The sequence below is a fragment of the Ambystoma mexicanum genome, chromosome 1q (assembly GCF_040938575.1).
Source record: "Ambystoma mexicanum isolate Mex_15411 chromosome 1q, UKY_AmexF1_1, whole genome shotgun sequence".
NCBI classification, from domain to species: domain Eukaryota; kingdom Metazoa; phylum Chordata; class Amphibia; order Caudata; family Ambystomatidae; genus Ambystoma; species Ambystoma mexicanum.
The window spans coordinates 49,856,793-49,878,857 of NC_090922.1; the positions used below are offsets into that span (position 1 = coordinate 49,856,793).

At 47.0% G+C, this 22,065-nt stretch overlaps 1 protein-coding gene across 2 annotated transcripts in view; it reads right to left on the bottom strand.

Moving 5' to 3' along the window:
• Nucleotides 1–22,065, bottom strand: part of PMFBP1 (polyamine modulated factor 1 binding protein 1) — a 1,360,893-nt gene that overhangs the window by 1,140,700 nt on the left and 198,128 nt on the right. Inside the window, exon 4 of one of the 2 annotated variants that reach the window (XM_069635508.1) lies at nt 13,030–13,116. The exons of the other annotated variant lie outside the window; for it this stretch is intronic. Within the exon in view, the coding sequence (XP_069491609.1) occupies nt 13,030–13,116 (87 nt within the window). The remainder of the gene's footprint in view (nt 1–13,029; nt 13,117–22,065) is intronic. 2 annotated transcript variants of the gene reach the window in all.

A 22,065-nucleotide genomic window follows, 5' to 3' on the forward strand; every position in this document is an offset into this window, starting at 1 on the left:
CCTGGAGAAGTTAAACTCGCGGGCAAGTGAGTTGCAGAGTTTGTCGTGGTCCACCAGGTCGAACGCGGCTGAGCGGTCCAACAGCAGAAGAATGCAAAGTTTCCCTGAATCTCTGATGGCATCCATCTGGATTTTGAGGTCCAAGAGAGCTGTTTCAGTGCTGTGGTTAGGCCTGAAACCTGATTGTCTGGTGCTGAGGAGCTGATTGGATTCTAAATGGGTTTGAATTTGGTTGTAGGCTAGTTTGTCGATGATTTTGAGTAAAAATGGGACCGTGGTTATGGGCCGATAATTAGTTGTAATGGTGGGGTCCAGATTTGTTTTTTTTAGAAGCGGGGTAACCCAGGCTTCTTTAAATCAGGTCGGAACTGTATTAGAGTTGAATGAGGCATTGACAAATTTAGTGATGAGAGGGGTCAGGGTGTTTTGCACAGGCTTTGACTAATTTGGCCGGGACAGTGTCTCCTTTGCAGTTGGATGCTTTTAGTTTGGAGATTGTGTCGAGTACGAGGTCGTGGGTGACTGGTGTGAATTGAAAGGGGGGGTTGGAGTTGTCACTGGAAAGGGTGCAGGGATTAGGGGAGGGGGAGTTTTTGGTTGCTAGGAGTAGTTTTTTGGAATGGATTTTATTTTGCAGCATAGTGATTTTGGAGGCAAGAGCGTCTTGTATGGTGGTACACCATTCTTTACTTGTGTTTGTGGCTGTGTCGGTTGGAAGTGGATTTTCAAGTTCTCTAAGGATAGAGAAGAGCTCTTTGGAGTCTGAGGCTGCATTGCTAATGCGAGCATTGTAGGCGTTTGCTTTGTGGGTGATGATAGCTGATTTGTAGAGGGTATTTGCTTCTTTGAATGCTTTGTCTGCGTCCGGGGAGGGATGTTTATTATGGACGTGCTCGAGAGAGTGTTTTTTCCTTCTAAGGGCGATTAGTTCCTCGTTGAACCAGAAGTTGGATTTTTTATTGAGGCGTCTTAGTTTGGAGGCGACAGGTGCTATGGTGTCAATCGCTGTGGAGAGGCATTTGTGGTAGTACTCAGCGATGGTAGTTGGGTCATTGCTGAGGATTGAGTGTGTATCTAGCAATTTGTTCAAGGTGGGGTCGAAGTTCTCAGCTGTGAGCTTTTTCGGGTTTCTACTTTCAATGGTGTCCATAGTTATGTTCTTGGGTGTGCAAGGGTCGTCACTAGTGATAGTAAATTCTATGCAGTAGTGGTCTGTCCAACTAAGTGGGGTCATCGGGCCTAGAGTGATGTTGGTGTTGAGGGAGAGGATCCAATCAAGGGTTCTGCCCTTGGTGTGAGTGGGGACATTGATGTGTTGACAGAAATTCATGTAATTTAGTGCCAGGAGAAGGGCGGTGGCTTTGGTATCTTGGTTGTCATTAAAACCGAGATTCAAGTCACCAATGATGATACATTTCGTTTTGGGTTTAAGGAAGGGCGCCAGTATTAGTGGGATGTCTGTTTCTGGGTGGCTGTTTGTGCTAGGGGATCTATAGATGACCACTATGTTAATTGTGGTGTTTTCGTTCAAGGTGAGTTTGGCGAGCAGTAGTTTGTACCCTGCGATTATTTCAATGGAACTTGATCTACGTTTGATGGTATTTTTAGTAATGATTGCAACACCGCCTCCTGGAGTGGTGGTTCTATCAGATCTGAGAATGGTGTAATCTGGTGGGATGGCCAGTGCTAACAGAGGACCTGAGGCTTGGTGTAGCCAGGTTTCTGTGATTACCAACAGGTCTAGGTCGAGTTAGATGATGAGGTCATGAATTTCAATGGCATGGGCTCCAAGGGAGCGGGCGTTGATGAGTGCATTTTTTAGACTAATGGGGGGGTTGGGATCCTTAGTGAGAGTATTTTTAGTTGGTGGGCAACACGGTGGAGTAGTTTTAGTTACTGTAGGCTGAGTGTGTTTATTATTTGTTGTGTTGGCCGAAGGTTTGGGTGATCTGGGTGGCTGGGACCTGGTAATGGTGTTGTGGTGTGGTAACCTTGTGCGTGCTCTTAATCGGGGTGTTCTCTTATATCCTAGGATAGGGTATGTTTTACCATTGATTGAAGGGTTGGGGAGTACATGTGGATCATTGATGATGGCCGGGGTGGGATGGTGTTCCTTACTGGTTATGTAGGGGTCCTTGGGACTGGGAGTGAGAATGGAGGAAGATGGGAAAGGAGGTATGGTAGGGAGGAAGGGGGTAGGACAGGGGATGGGATGGGATGGTGTCTTGGGCAAGCTAGTTTGGTGAGCCCATTACTGAGGGCGAGGAAGTGGTTGCCAGTGCATGGGGTGTCCGCTGGGACAAGGCAGAAGGGGAACATGATGCACAATATCCAGTTTATCATAGCTAAGGATGTGGGGTGGTGTAAGATGAGGCTAGGCTCACTTTGTCTACACCAATAAGGCTAGATACCGTTGTCAATAGTAAAGTGCTAGTAGGCTGATAGCAATAATCCTAGGAGGGGTGCAGTTTAGGCTAGATAACATTATCATACATGCAGAAGCATTAGGCTAACAACAATAATCCTAAGCGGGACACAAGCTAGGCTAAATATCATTAAGGCACATGGGACAATATTGGGCTAAATGCGGTAATCCTAGGTAAGACACAAGCTAGGCTAAATACCATTGATGCACGTGACACAGCGTTAGGCTGAGAGCTGGGCTGTAAGCTACAATATTAGAATACAGTGTAAACACAGGATCAGAGTGCCAATTGGGCAAGAGCGGCACAGGAGAGCACTGGCTGTAAGTACAATGCTGCAGTGATCTGATCAGGGCAGTCAGTGATATAGTCTCTGGTGGTGCACAGGCAGTGCAATGGGGCACAATGAGGGATTAGCTCTAATAGGAAGTACGGTGTTGGCCGGGTGTCAGCAGATTATACAGATGAAGCGTAAACAATAGTCATTGATCTGCAAGCACAAGTGGCATGGTTAGCAACCAGATGGGGCTCTCACCTTTTGCAGACTAGTAGTAACTGGGCGAGCGGTGGGATGTGGTGGTGGAGCTAGATGACTTAGTCCTTGGAGTCGGAATAGGCGGCTGGCGGCATCCACCGGCGAACAACGGCAAACAAGGCCTTTTCCTCTGGCCTTCGCCACCTGGCCAGGGTTTCCGCCTGCCGGCGGATGTTTCCCACTTAGATGGCCTTCGGTTGCCTGGCAATCAGGCCACGAGGCTGGAGCCTCGTTTTCATCCCGCGCTGCGCCCGCCATTGCAAGGCGGAAGAATGGGACAAGGTCAGGCATCACAAATACAAGGTCATATCACAAATACTAATCAAACAAATGTCATTTTAACACCCTCATATTCTACAATGTGACCCTCTGTACATATTCTGGGGTAGAAAACTGTTGACATATGTTTTGGTTGAGTTCTCTAAACAAGGCAAAGGTCCCCTTGCCTGGTAATTTTGGTCAACCTTCTTCAGGACGGAGTGCTATCGCCAGTTTCACGTTGCCTCTTCATAACGCAACAGAGTAGGGGGTGTGTGACAAAAGAGCCTCAATTCTTTTTAATGAGCTCCAACAAGAATATCCTCATGTATTTCACAGATGGTGGATATTTCGCACACAGAGGATGACAAACAGTCCTTTTTAAAATGTCAAGCAGCAACAAGTGATCCAAAGACTTCTTCCACTGTTCCTCCACTTTCAATAGTAGTGGATTGGGCAAGGTTTCTTTCATGGGCGTGTGTTGAATACCACGCTTAGTGTTGGGGTTGCAGGTTCTGGCTTTCTGTAGTACTTCAGGTGGTGTATCCTGGTTATCTGGTTGCAATCACGTCTGTTTTCGGGTAATTTGCTTTGCTCGCCTCTAGATGCAGCCGCGTCTCTCGGTGTGCATATCCTGCCAGGATACACCACCTGCCTCACTGTAGGCTACTCCCCCCACCCACTTTCCTCACTGTGGGACTGGGTGTGAGCTTGTTCCTTGCAAACCTGATGACTACAGCTACCAGACGTCCTTGCAGCAGAATCATCATTGATTGTCAACACCTGCACTTGCTGTGAGCTGCAGTTAAGACTGCCTCCCTGATGATGTGAAGAGCACAGAACCCGGTAGGAGGAAAACACCAGTGGCTGAGGTGGTTTACTGTGCAGGGAACTGAAGTGCGCCCCTCTCCGCTTTCCTTTTTGTTATGTATATATATATATATATATATATATATATATATATATATATATATATATATATATATATCCATTCATTTGTGTTTCCCCAATGCTCGTACCGCACTCCTCACAGCACTTATTTTCTCCAAACACCACAGACGACCAGATTAGCGTTGAAGTTCTTTAATAATCCATGATTAAAAAACAAGTTTCAGTAAACAAACAAACAGCAATGTGTCTGCTGCACTAACGCGTTTCACCCTTTCCCGTGCTTCTGAGTCAAACAGTTTCCTGTGTTATTCGCATTTATACAAAGATGAGCTCCCAGGTCAGGTTCAGTTGCTCTTTCCTGTTCACCATTCGAACCATTTCCCTTGTGTTACATTGCTCAGAGGAAGCAGCCACCTTACAATGTTTATATATGCATAGATTTATTTCCACTGAAAAATCATGAAAGTGCTGAAGGGTGTGGCCACATAGTGGGTGTACAAGAAACATATTGGGGGAACATACACAGCGGACACAGGTAGTGGCCTGTAAAAAAAAAACAATGGTCTAGAAAATCCTTGAAATTCACAGAACAAAAGTGCAGTTAAGTTGACCAGATTTGACACAACAAAACCCTTGAAAACTCACAGATGTGGGAAGTCATTACCAGCTTAACTCGGTGCACGCACTCCTGTTGCAAAGCCAATGAGCACATACATTCATTGTGAATCTCTTCTCTTACACTATGTATGTGCTTATGTGATTTGCAATGGGACTTCCCACATCGGCTGAATTTCAAAGATTTGGTTTTGTTAAACCTGAGCAACTTCTGAAAATCCTCTCTCCAGCAAAGCACCATGGGAGATATAGCTATAATTTTGGGAGGAGGGGGCATCCCCTTCTCCAAATATTTTTTAAACTATTAAAAACTACTGGACGGAACAACCACAGACACCCCCCCCCCCAGAAATCGAGTCAATGCTTGGTGCCCAAATAATTTTGTACCTGGTCCAATTCCATCCAGCGGTTTTGGCTGTGCGCTAGAACAAAATGTGGAAATGTTCTCTATGGGTAAATGAATGGGAACTAGGTCGAAACAGGGTATTTTTACTTTCTTAAAAACAAAAAAAAAAAATATATATATATATATATATATATATATATATATATATATATATATATATATATATATATATATAATACATTACTCACCGTAATCTTATTTCTGATGCTTGTATCTGCTTAGATTCACATGCTGTGCATAGGCCGACATCTAGTGGAAGCTCCGGAGTATTACAGTTTGTTTTTCGAAACTCGAAAATGGCCGTCGACACAGGGCGTGCCAGTAATACTATCCCTAGTGTGACGTCCACTGTACCCAAGATCCCTCACGCGTCTAGGATCCTCAGATTGTATTTTATCTGACATGAGGTAGCATGAGGAGTAGCGCGAGTACAGATAATCCAAGCAGATAGATAGAAAGTTAAGACTACAAGCAACCATGCGCCTTCTCTCAGAGGGGAGGAAGGGTGGGTCGCATGTGAATCCAAGCAGATACAAGCATCAGAAATACGATTACGGTGAGTAATGTATCCCTTCTGAGGCTTGTGGAATCTGCTTAGATCACATGCTGTGCATAGATTAGCGAGCAGTACCTGAAGGAGAAGGTGGGATGTGAGAAGGGTCATGAGCAAATAAGTGTCTTAGAACCGCTTGTCCCACTTGTGTATCTGCCTTGGAATGGGTGTCAATGCAGTAATGCTGAGTAAAAGTGTGAATAGAGCTCCAAGTAGCTGCTTTGCAAATGGTGTCAAGGGGTACATTTGCAATGAAAGCCAGAGTGGCCCCAATGCCTCTTGTAGAGTGGGCTCTTGGCATGAAAGGCAGAGTCTTTTCAGAGAGTGAGTAACACAGCTGGATACAGTTAATAATCCACTTCGAGATGGCACTTTTAGAGACGCGATCTTCCTCTCTGCCTGTAGCTACGGAGACAAACAGCTGATCTGTTTTCCTTAGCGGTCTGGTTTTATTTACATAGTAGAGGACCGCCCTACGCACATCTAGTGTGTGTAGTTTCACCTCAGCCGAGCTTTGAGGGTCCTGGAAGAAAGACAGAAGCTTGATGGACTGGTTTACGTGGAATTTAGATATAAACTTAGGTGAGATCCTAGGGTGTGTGCGTAAAACCAGTTTGTCTTTATGGACAGTAAAGATGGGATCCTGCACTGACAGAGCCTGAATTTCACTGACCCTTCTTATAGAAGTAATAGCTACTAAGAAGGCCGTTTTATAAGTCAGGTGTTTGAGACTGCTTTTATGCATGGGTCTCGAAAGGGGGGCCCATGAGCTTAGATAGCACCACATTAAGGTCCCACCCTAGTGGTTTTGAAATAGGAGGGTGAAGTCTCTTTACTCCTTCCATGAAGGCTTTAACTACTGGTACTTTCCACCACGAGACCTTGTTATGGGAAGTGGTGTATGCCGACAGAGCTGCCAGGTGTACTTTCAGTGAGTTAAAAACCAGTCCTGCATCCAGCAGGTGGAGCATGTATGTAACAATAGTGGAAGGAGTGCAATCAACTGGGTTGATTTGTTTACTCTGGCACCAGATAATGAATCTCTTCCACTTGTCAAAGTAGCAGTGCCTTGTGTTTGGTTTCCTAGATTCCTTTAGGATGTCCATACACCTCTGTGGTAAACTGAGATGTCCAAACTCTATGACCTCAGGAGCCATTCTGCCAGGTTCATTGAGTTGGGTTGTTGATGCACTGTTTGACCTTGGTGCTGGGACAGTAGGTTGTACCAGGCCGGAAGTTTGATGGGCTTGCACACCGCCATCCTGCGTAGGTGTGGGAACCACGGTTGTCTTGCCCACATGGGAGCAACTAGGACGAGCGTGATCGACTCTGTTCATCTTGTTCACCACCTTCCTGATTAGAGGAGTTGGTGGAAAAGCGTACGCAAACATCCCTGACCAGTTCATCCACAGGGCGTTCCCCTGGGAGTCTGGTTGGGGGAACCTGTATACAAATCCTGGGTATTGTCTTTTTTCGCTTGTGGTGAATAAGTCTATAGTGGGGAAACCCACTGAGAGGCGATATCTTCTACGACCTCTCTGTGTTGAACCCATTCGTGTTCCTCTGGGAGGGAGTCTCTGCTCAGAGCATCCGCTAGGGAATTGAGCCCCCCTGGAACATGTTGTGATGACAGGAAGATGTTCCGTCTGAGTGCCCATATCCAGATTTTCTGGGCAAGCTTGGACAGATTTGGCGAACGAGTCCCTCCTTGCTTGTTCAGGTAGAACATGGCTGTCGTGCTGTCCGTCCGGATTTGCACTGACAGGTTTAGTAGGTAGGGCTCGAACGCTTGAAGCGCTCTGAATACTGCCAGAAGCTCTAGCAGGTTGATGTGGTTCTTGGCCACTGAGGGAGACCAGAGACCCTGAGCTGTGTGGTGGAGATGGTGAGCTCCCCACCCCGTCAGGCATGCATCAGTAGTGACTACTGTCTGTACTTCGGGATCGTAAAAGGGTCCACCAGTGAAGGCTTTGTACCAGTGTTGGCGAAACGACCACTAGATCGTCCCACTGACCACTTGCCTGAGACCACTGTTTCGCCAACCATTCCTGCATGGGACGCATGCGCAGGCGCGCGTGGGGGACCAGGTAAATACATGACGCCATCATGCCCAGCAAACGCATTGCTTTGCGTACCGTTATTTAGTGACCAGACTGATATTGCGGAATTTGCAGTAGTATATTCCGAATTCTTTCCTCTGAAGGAAATGTCAACCCCTCTTGAGTATCTAGGATTGCTCCTAGGAACTGTTTGGAGGTGCTTGGCACCAGGCTTGACTTTTTCTCGTTGATTGAGAAGCCTAATTCGTGGAGGAGGTCGATAGTCCTTTGAAGGTTTGTCCTGCAAATTACTGGGGTTTCCCCCGTTATGAGCCAGTCGTCCAGATAAGGGTACACCGGGATTGCCTCCCTGCGTAGGTGTGCAGCCGCCACCGCCAGTACCTTGGTGAATACCCTTGGTGCCGAAGCTATCCCGAAGGGCAGTACCTTGAACTGGTAGTGCCGACTGTCCACCTTGAAGCGCAAGTACCTTCTGTGCGCTGGGAACATGGAAATATGAAATTAGGCATCTTTCATATCCAAGGTTGCCATGTAATCCCCCTTTTTTAGGAGGGGGATTACCTCTTGTAGCGTAGTCATACGAAACTTTTGGGGCTTGACATACTTGTTGGCAGGCCGTAAATCCAATACTGGGCGCATTGTCAAATCTTTTTTTGGCACAAGGAAGTAAGTTGAATAAATACCCTTGTTTACCTGGTGTCCCGGGACGTGTTCCATCGTGTCCTTTGCTAGCAGATTGGCGATCTCCTCGAGGAGAATCTTCTGATGTTCTAAAGAGTGTACTCTTTGTCGTGGAGGATGGTTCCGGGGACGCTGCAGTAGTTCTATACAGTACCCTGCGAATACTGTTGACAGCAACCATCTGTCTGATGTGATGTGATCCCTTCCCAAGCCTGGGTGAAGTTGGAAATGAGTCCCCCTACTGGGGTTGCATGTGAAGGGACCCTGAACTGAGCGTCACTGCTTTGGTGGATGCGTGCCGCCTCCTCTACTGGGGCTGCCTCTGCCTTTACCACGTCCTCTCCCATTACACCTGCCGTAACCCTGGGTAGACTGTTGGCTGTTGTTGTTCCACTGTGTACCCTGCCCCTGGGAATAGTTTGATCCTCTCTGGGAATTTTGGCCGCGTGGGCGACGAAAATTTCCATTCCCTCTCTGGTTAGGGGGTTTATTGGTTAGTTGGCCAAGGGACTTGAGTGTCTCATATTCGTCCTTGGCATTCTTCAGCGCGTCCTCGACCGCCTTACCAAACAACAGATCGGCTTCCACTGGTTTGTCCAACAATGATGCCTGGGTTTATGCCTTAAAACCAGACTGCCGTAACCATGCATGTCTCTTGATAACAGTACCTTCTGCTATCAATCTGCCTGCGGTGTCCGCGGCGTCAAAAGTTGCTTTTAAAATGCAACCAGACACGGCTCTACCCTCTGCTGAAATTCGTGCTAACTGGCCCTTTAAGGGTTCTGGTGCAGAGGCTATGAGTGCTGCGACTTCTTCCCACTGATGGCAGTTGTAGCTGGCCAACAGGGTGGTGGAGTTTGCAATACTTGCCTGATATGCAGACGTTGAGGCTACTTTCCTGCCGAAACCATATAGTTTTTTGCTCTCCTTGTCTGGAGGAGCTTCGGACGATGTTCCAGCCCTCTTACGAGTGTTAGTGACAACCAGGGAGTCTGGCTTCAGATGTCCTCTTATATAGAGAGGGTCAGACTGGGCTGCCCTGAAAAGTTTTTCAACTCTGGGATTGACTGCTCTGGTGAGTTTCGGGTTCACCAGGGACGGGTCTATTCTTCGCTGAATAGAATTAAGGATAGAGATGGTCTGGGCAACGGGCCTCCTTTCTCCCACTAACTCCTCGGCGAAGTCCCTCTCCTCCTGGACACCGTGGGTGTCAATATGGAAATGTTCTGCTGCTCGTGCGAGAACCTCGTTCAGGAGGGGTTGGTTATCGACAGGGGAGTCGGTAACCGGGGCTTCCTTCTCTACCGGGGAATCTACTCTGTAGGTTTCAGGGTCTTCCTCTTCTTGGTCCTCATCATCCCCATAGTAGCCCGTCCCGGTTTGCTCTTCTACCATGCCAAATTCTTGGTCCTCACCAAAGGAAGTCTCTCCTTGATACTGTGAGTATGGCCGTGAGTATGGTTGTACCTCAAAGTGGTCCGAAGACCTTATAGGTGTCTCAAACCGGGGCTTCTTACTCGGGGGGATAGGATCATTAGAGCCTAAGGGTGTAGACCCTTGTGGATTATATGAAAGGAAATGTTCTGGATTTTTATCATAAAAGTCAGCCAAAGAAGACATCCTTGACATGACCCTATCTACGTCATCACTCGACCATTCTTTGGAACTGGGAATGACTCTCTCAGAAAGTCTAGGAGACTTATCCTGAGTAGACTTGCTGGTTTTAGAAATAGCAGCAGACTTGGGCTTGTCTGTCTGTTTAAGAGGAGTGGAGTGTTTTACAGGTGTGGAAGAGTGCAGTGGTTGTTTCTTCTGCTGTTTGCCCCCCCCCCCGTGAGTGGAAGAGTGTTTTCCCTGTCCCTTTGTGGTTCTGGAGGTTTTCGACGCCTGGCGTCGAGGATCGGGGGTAGAGTCCCTGTCCTTCGAACGTGGGGCCTCGCTGATCTTGTCTGCAGGCTCTGACTCCTGGAGAGCGGCCTGGGGGTGGAAGTCGCCTTCGTCCTCCGACGATCGAACTTCCGTTAGCTTAGGGAGCGAGGCACTCTTGGCAAGAGTGGATGATTGCCTGGAGTCATGCGGCGATCTCGATCGAGAACGCCCAGAGGACACCGATTCGGACCGTTCTCTATGTGCCTCTTTCCGAGAACTCGACATCGTCGAGTCTCGGTTGGACTTCGTGTGTTTTGTGTGAGTGGTGTGTGAAGCGCTTGTGTCGCCGGGGGTCTTCCCCATAGCCGCCCTGTCGGACGACCTTCCGAGGTCGGGGACTTGCGCTCGGCTGTCTTTAGACGCCGTAATGCCCTCGCCGTCCGAAAGCACGGCGTCGCTGCCATCGCTGAAGGCGCCCTCCGCTGCCATGGCTGCCTGCCTGGCGTGGTGGGCCCAACGCTTCGTCGAACGGTCCTTAAATGTCTTAGGTTTAAACCTACTACACGCTCTGCAGTTCGCCTCGGGGTGGTCCCTCGGCAAGCAGAGATTGCACGTGGCGTGCCGGTCGACCCAAGGGTATTTGCGATTGCACTTTGGGCAGAATTGAAAAGGGGTACCCTCCATAGGCAGCGGGCTGGTAAGTGTAGGAAATGTATAAGGTGTACCTATATACCAAGAGTGTAGAGTATGTCCAACCCCCCACTCTCCCTACTTGCAGGGCCGAGGCCAGAGGCTTTCCAAGGCCCAGGCCGAGGCCAGAGGCCTTCCGAGGCCCAAATCCGTCGTGCAGCAGCCGACGGTCGAATTCTTCTCCAAGCCGGCGTCGAGTGTCGAAGTTCGACGTTGGGATGGGGAAAGGATGTAAATTTATCGATATTTTAGCAAAAGTATGGCTAAGGCCAGGGGACTCCGCAAAATGCTTCCGACCAGTATGGCGGAAAAAACCAATCTGAGGATCCTAGACGCGTGAGGGATCTTGGGTACAGTGGACGTCACACTAGGGATAGTATTACTGGCACGCCCTTTGTCAACGCCCATTTTCGAGTTTCGAAAAACAAACTGTAATACTCTGCAGCTTCCACTAGATGTCGGCCTATGCACAGTATGTGATCTAAGCAGATTCCACAAGACTCAGATATATATATATATATATATATATATATATATATATATATATATATATATATATATATATATATATATATATATATATATATATGTCCCATATATTGCCCAGATTACAACTCAGATTACTGTGGCATTATCTTTTTCTAATGAGAGTGGTTGCAATTCCTTTTAGGAACCACTTGTAAAAACGGAAAGCTTGAGGTATTTAGTTACTATGGGTCTCCACATTCTGCGTTTATTGAAGTTGAATGTCTTGTAGGCTGTACCACCTCTTGTGAGTGTATATGCTGATTTGTACCAGATTAAGTCTTTATAAAAATTCTATTAACAGACTTGTTGAGGTTAATTCGGCTCTTCTGAGAACACATTTTGAACGTGAAGTACTCATACTCCAATAAAATAAGTATGCGTGACATACTACATTGCTTTCAGCCAGCAAGAGTTGGGCTGGTTAGTGTCTGAACATCAAAGTGACAGCATGCGTCAGAGGAGGCCGGTCTCCCCCTGCCGATTCCTCTACCAATTACACATCTGCTTTCCTCTGCTGATATTTTGTGACAGGTAGGGGGTATGCTGCAGCAAATTGGCGGCGCAAGCTTGTACCATCTCATTCCCAGTAACCCGGACTCCATGTTACTGTAGATGGTACTCTAGTTTTCACGTAGGCCAGCCTTCCTTTCTGGAAATAGAGTCAACACTCCATCCCAAATTGTTTTGTACTTGGTCCAATTCCGTCCAGTGGTTTTGGCTGTGCGCTAGCACCAAATTTTGTTATTTTCTCTGGAAAATGAATGGAGATGAAGCCGAATCCGTGTTTTTTTTTACTTTCATAACTTTTTTATTTTGTAACAGATCTTTTCCCAAATTTCCGGTTGGGGGTGGGGGGCGGTAGGGACAAACGTTTTGTTAGCAACATTTCAGCCAAATCCATCATGCGAGTAAAAATGTATTAGCAATTAATTTTGCGGGTTTCCCCATGTATCTCGATGCTCAACTTAACTATAGTGCAGCGATAGCCCATCCTTCCCTTCCCCGCACTGGCTGAAGTTTAGAGATTAACCTGTTTGTCCCTAACAGGCTGGTGGTGGAGACCCCTGACCTTGTCCAGTAGTGAAATAATGGTTTTCGTCATCAAAAAGGGGTCGCATCCAGGTTTATCGTACCAAGTGGTCAACAGCATGCCAGTGATCTTTGCCTGCACGTGCTACTGGTGACCCCCACCCCGCCCCCCCCTCCTCAAGGCCGAGTCACATCTCAGGGACACTGGAGGGAAATAGTGACTGGGTCGCAGAGAAATGGCGGTGGAAGCAGCAATAAAAAAAGTAATTACACGGAAAATGCTAACGATGTTACATCTGTTCTTTCGCTCGTCCCAATGGGGTTCACAATTCCACATTACCGAGCTCTGACGGACACGAATAATGGAAGGAGAAGTGGAGTAGGGAGCTGGGGGAGGGGGCACGGGGGAGGAGGAAGCCTTAAAGCAGGTTATTAAAGTGATGCATGAGAAATACAAGTCCTCGTTACAGTGGAGAGGGAGAGCGACTCACTGATATTTCTCCTTGCAGATTTGCCTTTGTGATCAGCAGGGTGCTGCTGTTCTGCCGCTCGCTCTCGGTTACCCTGGAAACAGCCTCCTGCAAAATAAAGATTATTAAAGTGCGTATGATTATTTGTCTGCTGACTGGATCAGCCCAGCCGCTTCTGAAATTCCTTATCAGAGAAATTCAATTTTTTAGACCAAATTGTGTTTTCGTCTATATACTCTCCCCCCGCTCGACTGCCACCCCCCCCCCGCCCCAACCTCCTACTCAGACAATGAAAGCACCCTTCTACAGTTGGACATTCTGTTCTTTAATCAGGAACGCTCTCTCTCCCACCATCTCGCATTTTCCCATTTTACCGCGGATTGCTATTTTAATACGTTTAAAATAAAGGCTTTTTACTCTGGTCCATTTTTTCGCTTGCCTTTCCGATTCGCCTCAGAATTCTTCTCTGGAGGACGATGCCTGTGGCATAGCGGTGTGCCCGCCGTGGGCCTTCTATAAGGCAGGAGCGGTTCTGAGGCAACAATGCTGGGGGGCACAGAAGCCCAAGACTAGTGTTGAGGGTCCTAATCATTCTGTACCTCACGCTTTCACCTCGGGCCACTCGTTAACCCGTCTACGCCACACGCAGGCCTTCCGAAGATGCTTAGCAATCAATCGCATATTTCATGTACTCGCGGCACACACCGCACGCAGTGTGCATCTCAAAGCACTCGAAAGAAATACAAACGCGGCACGCAAATGGCACTCGGTAAAGAACCATAACAGCATCTGTCATATACTGCATGTTAAAACAGTCGGTATGCCAAAACAGTCGACAGAGAGGATGCAAACTCAATCCTACAGCACGATTTAAACAAATGACCCAGCCTAAAACACACTGCATGGCTCTGTGTAAACAACACAACAATGCAGCCTTGATACACTGAGCAAAAAGCATATTGGATAGATTATGAAAACTGCACCGTGCAGACACTGCAAGACAACTCATCTGTCACAGAGCGTTCCAAGTCAGTCTTCCGAGGGAAGCTACGCTGCAGTTTACAGCAGGTTGAACCCCTGCTAGACACCAATGCCACTCTCGTACGATGGCGAGGGTCATTTTATATTAGATGTAGACTGCATGTAGGGAATCACCAACATTAGAACGTGTATCCAGCTGGGGCCACTGCATGCAATTTTAAATGTTTACAAAACAGTTTAAATTAATAAGTAAAAACCGATGAAAACCCCTTTACTCATTTTATTCTCCTGGTGGTCAAACTTGTACAAATAACCAGTGCAGGAAATGGAAATTACTAACTGTGGGATCCCACCCAGCAAGACTAAACATTATTGCACTTTGAAGATGAGGGGGACAGGACAGCGCAGCAGAAACTTTAATTCCGCTTTGCGTTACGCATTGCTTTAGGCTCTGCCCAATGTAAAATGACCCGAGGTGTACTATCACTGCAGGTGGCTGTGATGAGCATTGAATAAAAACCCCCATGTTAGCACCACGGATCTGGTTTGCTTCATCTCGGAAGGGAGCTGCGGATACAAGCAAACTATTACAAATGGGGTACCTTGCAAACATTGTCAACAGCAACAACCTGTTGAGATGTCACACACTGCATTTTACAGCAGTCTGAAAAAACATTGATATTTCACTTGGCGTATTACTTCACAACCAAGCCCTTCACACAAGGCAAATGGCGGGGCCCCATGGCCAAATCTGGACCAAAGTGCAGCAGAGAAAAGGGCAGAGGACCAGGCATGTTGGGTCAGGGGTCTGCAACCTTTGGCTCTCCAGAGGTTTTGGACTACAACTTCCATCAGCCCCACCCAGCATAGTAAATTGCTAGGGACCATGAGAGTCAGTACAAAACATCTGTTCGGGCGCTTAGAAACTGGTCTCCGGTACTAAGCGTGTTATAAAAGAAAAATTATTTTAAAACATTCCAATTATATAAATTATCAAATTAACCGGTTATAGCTCCAAAACTATGGAACGACCTCCCCTACAATCTGAGAAATTACATGTCTTTCTGGTCATTCAAAAAAAACCTTAAAACCCTACTCTTCAGATCTGACCTCTTGTAATAGACCCTTAGCCCTTCATTCTAGTACAAATTGGGATAAGGATCCGTAACAACATATAAATATGTAAAGTGTGAGATTTTTGCTCTCGAACCTAATGTAAATTTGCTGTTAACATGTTATGTCCTGCGTGCTTAATGCTTTATATGTACTGTACTGTGTAAGTTGTAATGTAATGCCTCTAAGACTACAAAGCTGTAACCATATCCTTAAGCAATAATCAGCGCCTAGTTGCTTCTGGGCTATGTGCACTTTACAAATGAATAAATGAATGAATAAAATTACAATACTTAAAAAAAAAAAAAACTTTTAGTAAACTTCATGTAAACCATATGCCAAATTAGAGAGGCAGGGCCACAGACTTCCACATAAACTCAATATTGCATAACCTTATTGGGAGAGACTCTTTCCGGACAAATGAATCCGACATTCCACAGATACGGACACTCGTAATCAAATAATTTTTAGTATGCAACATTCACCCTAACTCTGGGGACAGGAATGGAAGGGCTTTGAACTGATAATGCATTCCTGCCACCACGAAGCACAGCTAGCGCCGGAGTGAGCAGCGTATAGGGATGCAAAAGTAGGCGTCCTTGAGGTCGAGGGATGCCAAAAAGTCACCTTGTTGTAGCTGGGCCAACACCTGCTGCAGTGTGACCATGCACAACGTTTGTGCCTTTAGGAATTTGTTGAGCACCCTTAGATCTAATATGGCCCTCCCCCCCACCGACTTGTTGTGCAGTGACTTTTTCCTTACCAGGAAGTAGCGGGTGTAGACTCCTTTGCCCAGCTCCTCCTTTGCAACCTTCTCCACTGCTCCCTTTAGCTGCAGAGCTCATACTTCCTGTAGAAAGAGGTGCAACAACTTTTCTTGTTTGTGTGTGGGAGGAATATCCAGTGGATAGTCCACAAACTCCAGCGAGTTGCCCGGCTGGAGGATGGATAGCAACCATTCGTCAGTTGTGATGTTTGTCCATTCTTCGGCGATACTTGACAGTCATCCTCCCACCGGGGTGTTAAAGCAGGAGGACATGGTCTTGGGCTGGTCATGTCTGTTTGCCGGACTAGCCCCTAGATTAAGCGGAGCGACAGTGCCGCTGCAATCCCCTGTAGGACTGGGATATTTTTCTGTGCTGGTCCCCTGATGAGTATGGGGCCTTGTAAGAGGAGGAAGATTGGTACGTGGAGCGTTTATCCCACAAAGTCCTGCCATAACACCCTTTTACCAAATGAAAGGATTGGCAACGGTGCTGTAGCGTGCCCAAGGAGCGAGCGGTTTCTGTGTCAATTTTTATAGATTGTAAGGCTTCATCCCCCTTCTTCCCAAAAAGGGCAGATCCGTCAAAGGGCATATCAATGACCCTGGACTGGACATGGAGTCTAAAGTCTGGGGCCTTGAGCCAACCCTGCCTGCGTAACAGCTCGATTTCCAAGCTGAAGAAACCCAGTATCAGCGATGTCCACAGAGACGGTATCTGATGCCAATTCACCCTCATGGAAGATGTCAATGGCCTCTCGTTTGTCATCCAGCAGAAACTCTAGCAGGGGGACCCATCTTGTAACACTGCTCGCGATCGTAGCGTGCGAGTTTGGCTATTGCATTTGCCGCCTTGATAGCCGTGGCCATGGTGGTAATGATCTTTTTACCAAAGGCGTTGAGGTGCTTGCGTTCCTTGTCTGGAGGGACACAGCAGGATGACGATGGGTTAGCTGACCTTTTACTGGCAGCAGCGGAGACAACAGGCGTGGGTTGGGCGCAGAGACGCCACTCTCTGGAGCTCTGTACTTTTTGTCAAACCAGTCTTTCGTAGCCGGGGTAGTTGCGGGGTGCGCCAAGGTGACCCGGCCATCCTCTCAGACGTCTTCCAACAGAGGGATGGACATGACAGATTTCCTGTGCTGTTCTCTGTGTTGGTATAGCAGACCCACCTTGCGCTGCTCCCCCTGCACAAGCCCGAACATCTTGGCCGCTCTGGACATAAGCACATGGGAGGCCCCAACCTTGCATGGGGTTGAGTCCCTGAGTGGAATGTCATATGGTTCCCCATAACCTGCGATTAAATCATCAAATTCGTCAGTGTGGGAAGTATGAGTGGAAACCCATCATCCAACTGGTCGGGATCAGTGTCTGTTCCAGTAGCGGACAGCCTCTGCGGTACTGACAGGTGTTTTCCCCTTCGGAGGAGGAGGAGGGGGCGAGAAATGTCATCTACCTCTGGAACCAGCGCTGGTGCAGGTAGAAATTGCTGCAAGGTTGCCACCATAGTGGTTAATGTGGATAACATTTCCAATTACATGTTTCCCTGTGGAGGTAGCAATGGAGCTGGCTACATTAAAGGCAAACTGTCCTGTGCCTGAGATGAATGCAGAGGAGGTAGTCTGATTAGGCTTGCCTCCCACCGTGGTGAGCTGGATTGCCTTCTGCAAGGCGATGTCGGGCGTGCTGTATACACAATGGCCTCCACATGTGCTTCCTCTACCTTTTCCAATTGGGAAGGACTTGTCTGAGAGACCACAATACCTCCCGGTAACAGGGCCACCCCAAGGTTGGGGAAAGATGCCCGTGGATGGGCGTCAATGCTGACACTGCTGGTCTGGGTGTTGGCGACGCCAGTTACAATGGCAGTGGTAACAATCTTATGGGAAGATGCACTTTTTCCAGGTCGACTGGGTCGTTGCCGGTGCCATCTACGAGTGTCACAGCCGTTGGATAAGATGTTCTCGATGACGAATCAGTAGTGGTTGTGGCCGTGGATGGTTTAGGCGTTGACAAGATCGCAGCCATTGACAGTTTTGTTGATGACAAGGTGTGTGTGGCAGACCAAGGCTCTGTTGCCAAGGTCCCAGTGGACGGAGTCAACGGCCTTGGGGTAGATGACCCAGAGGAAGGCTTGGTCGTCGGTGATGACACACGAGTTGCCGATCTGGACGATAAGCTATTTTTCGACATTGTAGGCGAATAGTGGCCACCCAATTTAGACGTGGACTTCGATAAAGACATGTCCTTGAGGCGATGTAAAGGGCCTTGGCTCTCCTTCCCCGCCGACCCCCCCTTGAGCACTGACCTTTGATGAAGACCGGTCGAGGATAGGGGCTTGTCGCCGGAGGTGTCTTTATGCCTCTTTTTGCTGGTGGCCTGGACTTTGAGCGATCTTGACCTCTTACTTGAGGTGGTTCGCTGGGCCATCCTGCCCTGCTGTGACGAAGCATGACTCCATACCGATGCAGAGTCAGAGGCCCCACCAGAATCCTCGAGCCACTAGACAATGTCGATCCCGCAGCATTGTGTTGGAGAATGACTGGCATATTTCGCAGTCTTGGATGACATGGTGAGGGTGAAAGCAGTAGAGGCAGTCGTCAATAAACATTGGGCACAGGTTTGAACAGGCTCTTCCTTGTGGACTCAGCCATGAGGTAGGCTCAACTGTGAAGACTAAGCATTGTCGAAAAATTGCCGGCAGCGGGAATGGTCTACAAAGCTAGCACGGTCACCGCAAATGCCGGTCAACGAGTAATGTCAAAAAATATCATTTTTGGGTGGAAATGTTAAAATCCAAAAGGTATTCGTAGAAATGTTTAAGAGATGATTTTTGGGGACTCCTTAAAATAACGTGTGGTAAAAAAACCTGAAGATGGCCAACAAAGGAGGAGTTAAGGGAGGTGTTCCTATTGGCTGTGGGCAGTATGACCCAAAATGACTAATAGAGCACAAAAGTGACAACGTTTTCAGTTTAAGTGTAAACTGCTCTATGTGAACGAGGATTACTCAGCATATAGAAAGGAGGGCCCTTACACAAAGGATTCTACTCCGATATTCACAGGTTTGGCCAGTATTCTGGTCCATTATTGCAGTCCCCTCCCCAGAATCCAAAATGTGTGTTACGTGTGCCACACCCACTGCCTACTCTGGGGTCTGTGTCTCGAAATACTAGAGGGCTTTGCGTCAGATTGTAATAAACGCTTTCCGGAAACACAATGTAGCGCATCTTGTTCAAAGGCCTACAGTAAAAACACGAAACAACCAAAAGCGAGGCTGCTCGAGGCCAGTAGGTTCAACGTTTGACATTAAAAAACGATTTTATATCAGGGTGCGGGGACATAAGTAGAAAGAAACATTTTTTAAAAAGGAAACCATGTTTTACTAAAACTGAGATATTGAAGGAAAAGGATAAGTTAGGAAGAGGGATAATGTACATGAGAGGGAACACAAAAAATAATTTAAAAAGGGGTTGACTTTTGGAAAGGGAACAGACTCAAGCAGTTCAAAATATGGAAAAAGAGACCTTGCAGGCATTGACTTTTAGTAGTCTCATTTTAGGGGGTCTCAGTTTTTAAAATTGACCTTTGGACATGGAGACAAAGCAAGTGGGTAAGCATTTTGAAATATCACTTAACAAACGTGGACACAAACCTGGCACAGTGCACATTCGGTAAGGAGCAGCATTTTTCACTGAGTATGGGATTTTTTTTCTCGCCCTCCTCCACCTACACACATTTAAGGCATCATTAGGACTTCATCGGATTACCAATCTGAGTGAATCTACCAAATTAGGTATTTGGCAGCAGTAGAACATATGTATACCACTAGCACTCTTTCAGAAAATCTCAAAGTCCTGTTTGGACAATTACAAAAAAAATGCATTTCCATCACTGTTGCTGTACCATCCAGAGGCCTGGACAAAGGGTCTGTATTGACCGAGGGACATCATTTGGAGGGTGCCAGGGTTCGCAACTACGACCCCTGAGGGCAGCAATTACAACTCCTGGGGACTCACTTGCAACCCCAACTTTTTTGGAGAAAAAAAAGCAGAGCTCCTGATGTAGTGGGGGCCACGCGGTGCAGGGGCCCCCACCTTTACCAGGTCAGGTGGGTCCTCGTCCTCACCCATCAGGGTGAAGACTGGGCCAGGAAGGCACTCCGTAGTGGGTGGAGCTATATGCCACGTTCAGCTCGAACCACTTCTCCCTTGCTTCCTCGCAGCTCACATAAGGAACCAGGAAGCTCTTGCAGCTTCCCGGTTCCCGTTTGTGAGCAGCACAGAGGAGCCGAAAATGGCCTGGAAGGACGGCCCAAAGGGGCAAGAAAAAGGCTTTTTTAAAAAAAAATATGATGTGTATTTTGCATGTGTGAAGTGTGTGTCAGATGCATGTATGTATGTATGTATGTATGTATGTGAATGGTGGGTGAATGAGAAGTGATTTGATTGAGTGTTTTTAATGTTCTGGGTGGGTGTGGGTGCGCCTGTGCAGAGAATGCAATGAGTGGATGTAAGAGAAGGTGTGAGTGAATGAGTATGAATGTGGTGGTGTGTTTTTGAATGTTCAGGGTGGGTGGGTGTGTAGAGAGTGCAATGAGTGGAGGTAAGAAAAGGCGAGTGAGTATGAACGTGATGGTGTGTTTTTGAATGTTCTGAGTCGGTGGGTGCCTGTGTAGAGAATGCAATGAGTGAAAGTAAGAGAAGGTGTGAGTGGGTGACTTGTGGGTGGATCAGTATGAACATGGTAGTGCGTGTTTGAATGTTCTGGGTGGGGTTTGGTGTGTGCCTGTGTGGTTAATCTAGTGTAAGTGAGAGGGGATGTATGGGTGAGTGACAGGTGGGTGAAAAAGGATGCATGTGTGTGCAATGCCCTAGGAGACTGGGGATGACTGGAGCATTTTTTCCACATCCTTTATTGACTTTGAATGTTTTACTGGTATTTTCGGGGACAGCCAAGTTCATGTGTGCCATTACCTGGCTAGAATGGCATTTTGGTGCAGTCAGTCTAGTCATTGCTTTCTGTGGCATGACATTTATCACTCAGCATCTTTAAAAAGGCTGGCATGATTAGTGTTACCTCGCTTGGTGTAGCAGCCTGTCTATTTTTTGCTGTACCATGAATCTTTATTAATCGAGCATCTGTGATGTATCGAGCATGATAAGTGTTCTTATGGGTCTAGACTGGCTTACGTTGGAACCAGTTTGGACAGGTTTTCATATTCTGACATGTCACTTTTAATGGCCAAACCAACTAAAGTATGTTCTTACATAGGAGTACTGGCATATATATATTGGCAGAGACAGGTGTGTGTCCAGTGCCAGTAATGATACTGCAAAAAAATAATAATCTTAAAGCGAACATGAGTGTGGTCTTATATGGGAATACTAGCATGTTGGTGGAGCCAGCATGGAAATGTATGGGCGCAGCCAGCATGAAAATGTTTTTTATACTGACATATATTGCAGGGACAGGCACAGCAATGCATTGGGAAATGCCCTGTGCACTTTTGGTGACTTGCATCTATTGTACTTTTTTTCATGATTTACTCCACAAACTGTCCTATGGCATCCAGTATTAAGCTTAGATAATAAAAACTATGGTGGTGGGGGGGGAGAGGGTAGTCTTGGAAAAGAACCTTTCCCAGGTATTACTCCATTAAAGATAACATTATCAGGTGGGCTCCCATGTGTGCATGCAGACCAGTCTAATAGGTTTCTTCTATTGTAATGGTATCTGACTCGTAGATACATTTATAACCAGGAAATTTTGTTGATACTAAACCCTAGTCAATGACTGAATTTTCAGGCCTTGGTCATGCAGCATTTTTCTCCTGGGTAAACAGCAGCGCACGCCTCCCCAGGTCAGTGATTTACAGCAAGGCCACAGATAATGCATACTTCCATTGATCTATAGATGTTTCATACACTAGCTGTAGCCTGCGTGAGATTTTGGCTAATCTTTTACAAATACTGCATTATGTATGTTTTACATATAGACCCCCACGTTTAATCGGGACAATGACATTCCCCAAAAGTGTGATCGTGGACAAATTATGCCTCCCTATGTACCTCGGTTCTTAAATCTAGCTGAAATGAGAGCGCCTGGAAACACGGGTGCTAGACGTATCTGAAAAATTTGAAGGTTGTTTGCCACCACGCCCTGTGATGTTACTTGAGGGCAGGGTCAAATTACATCACT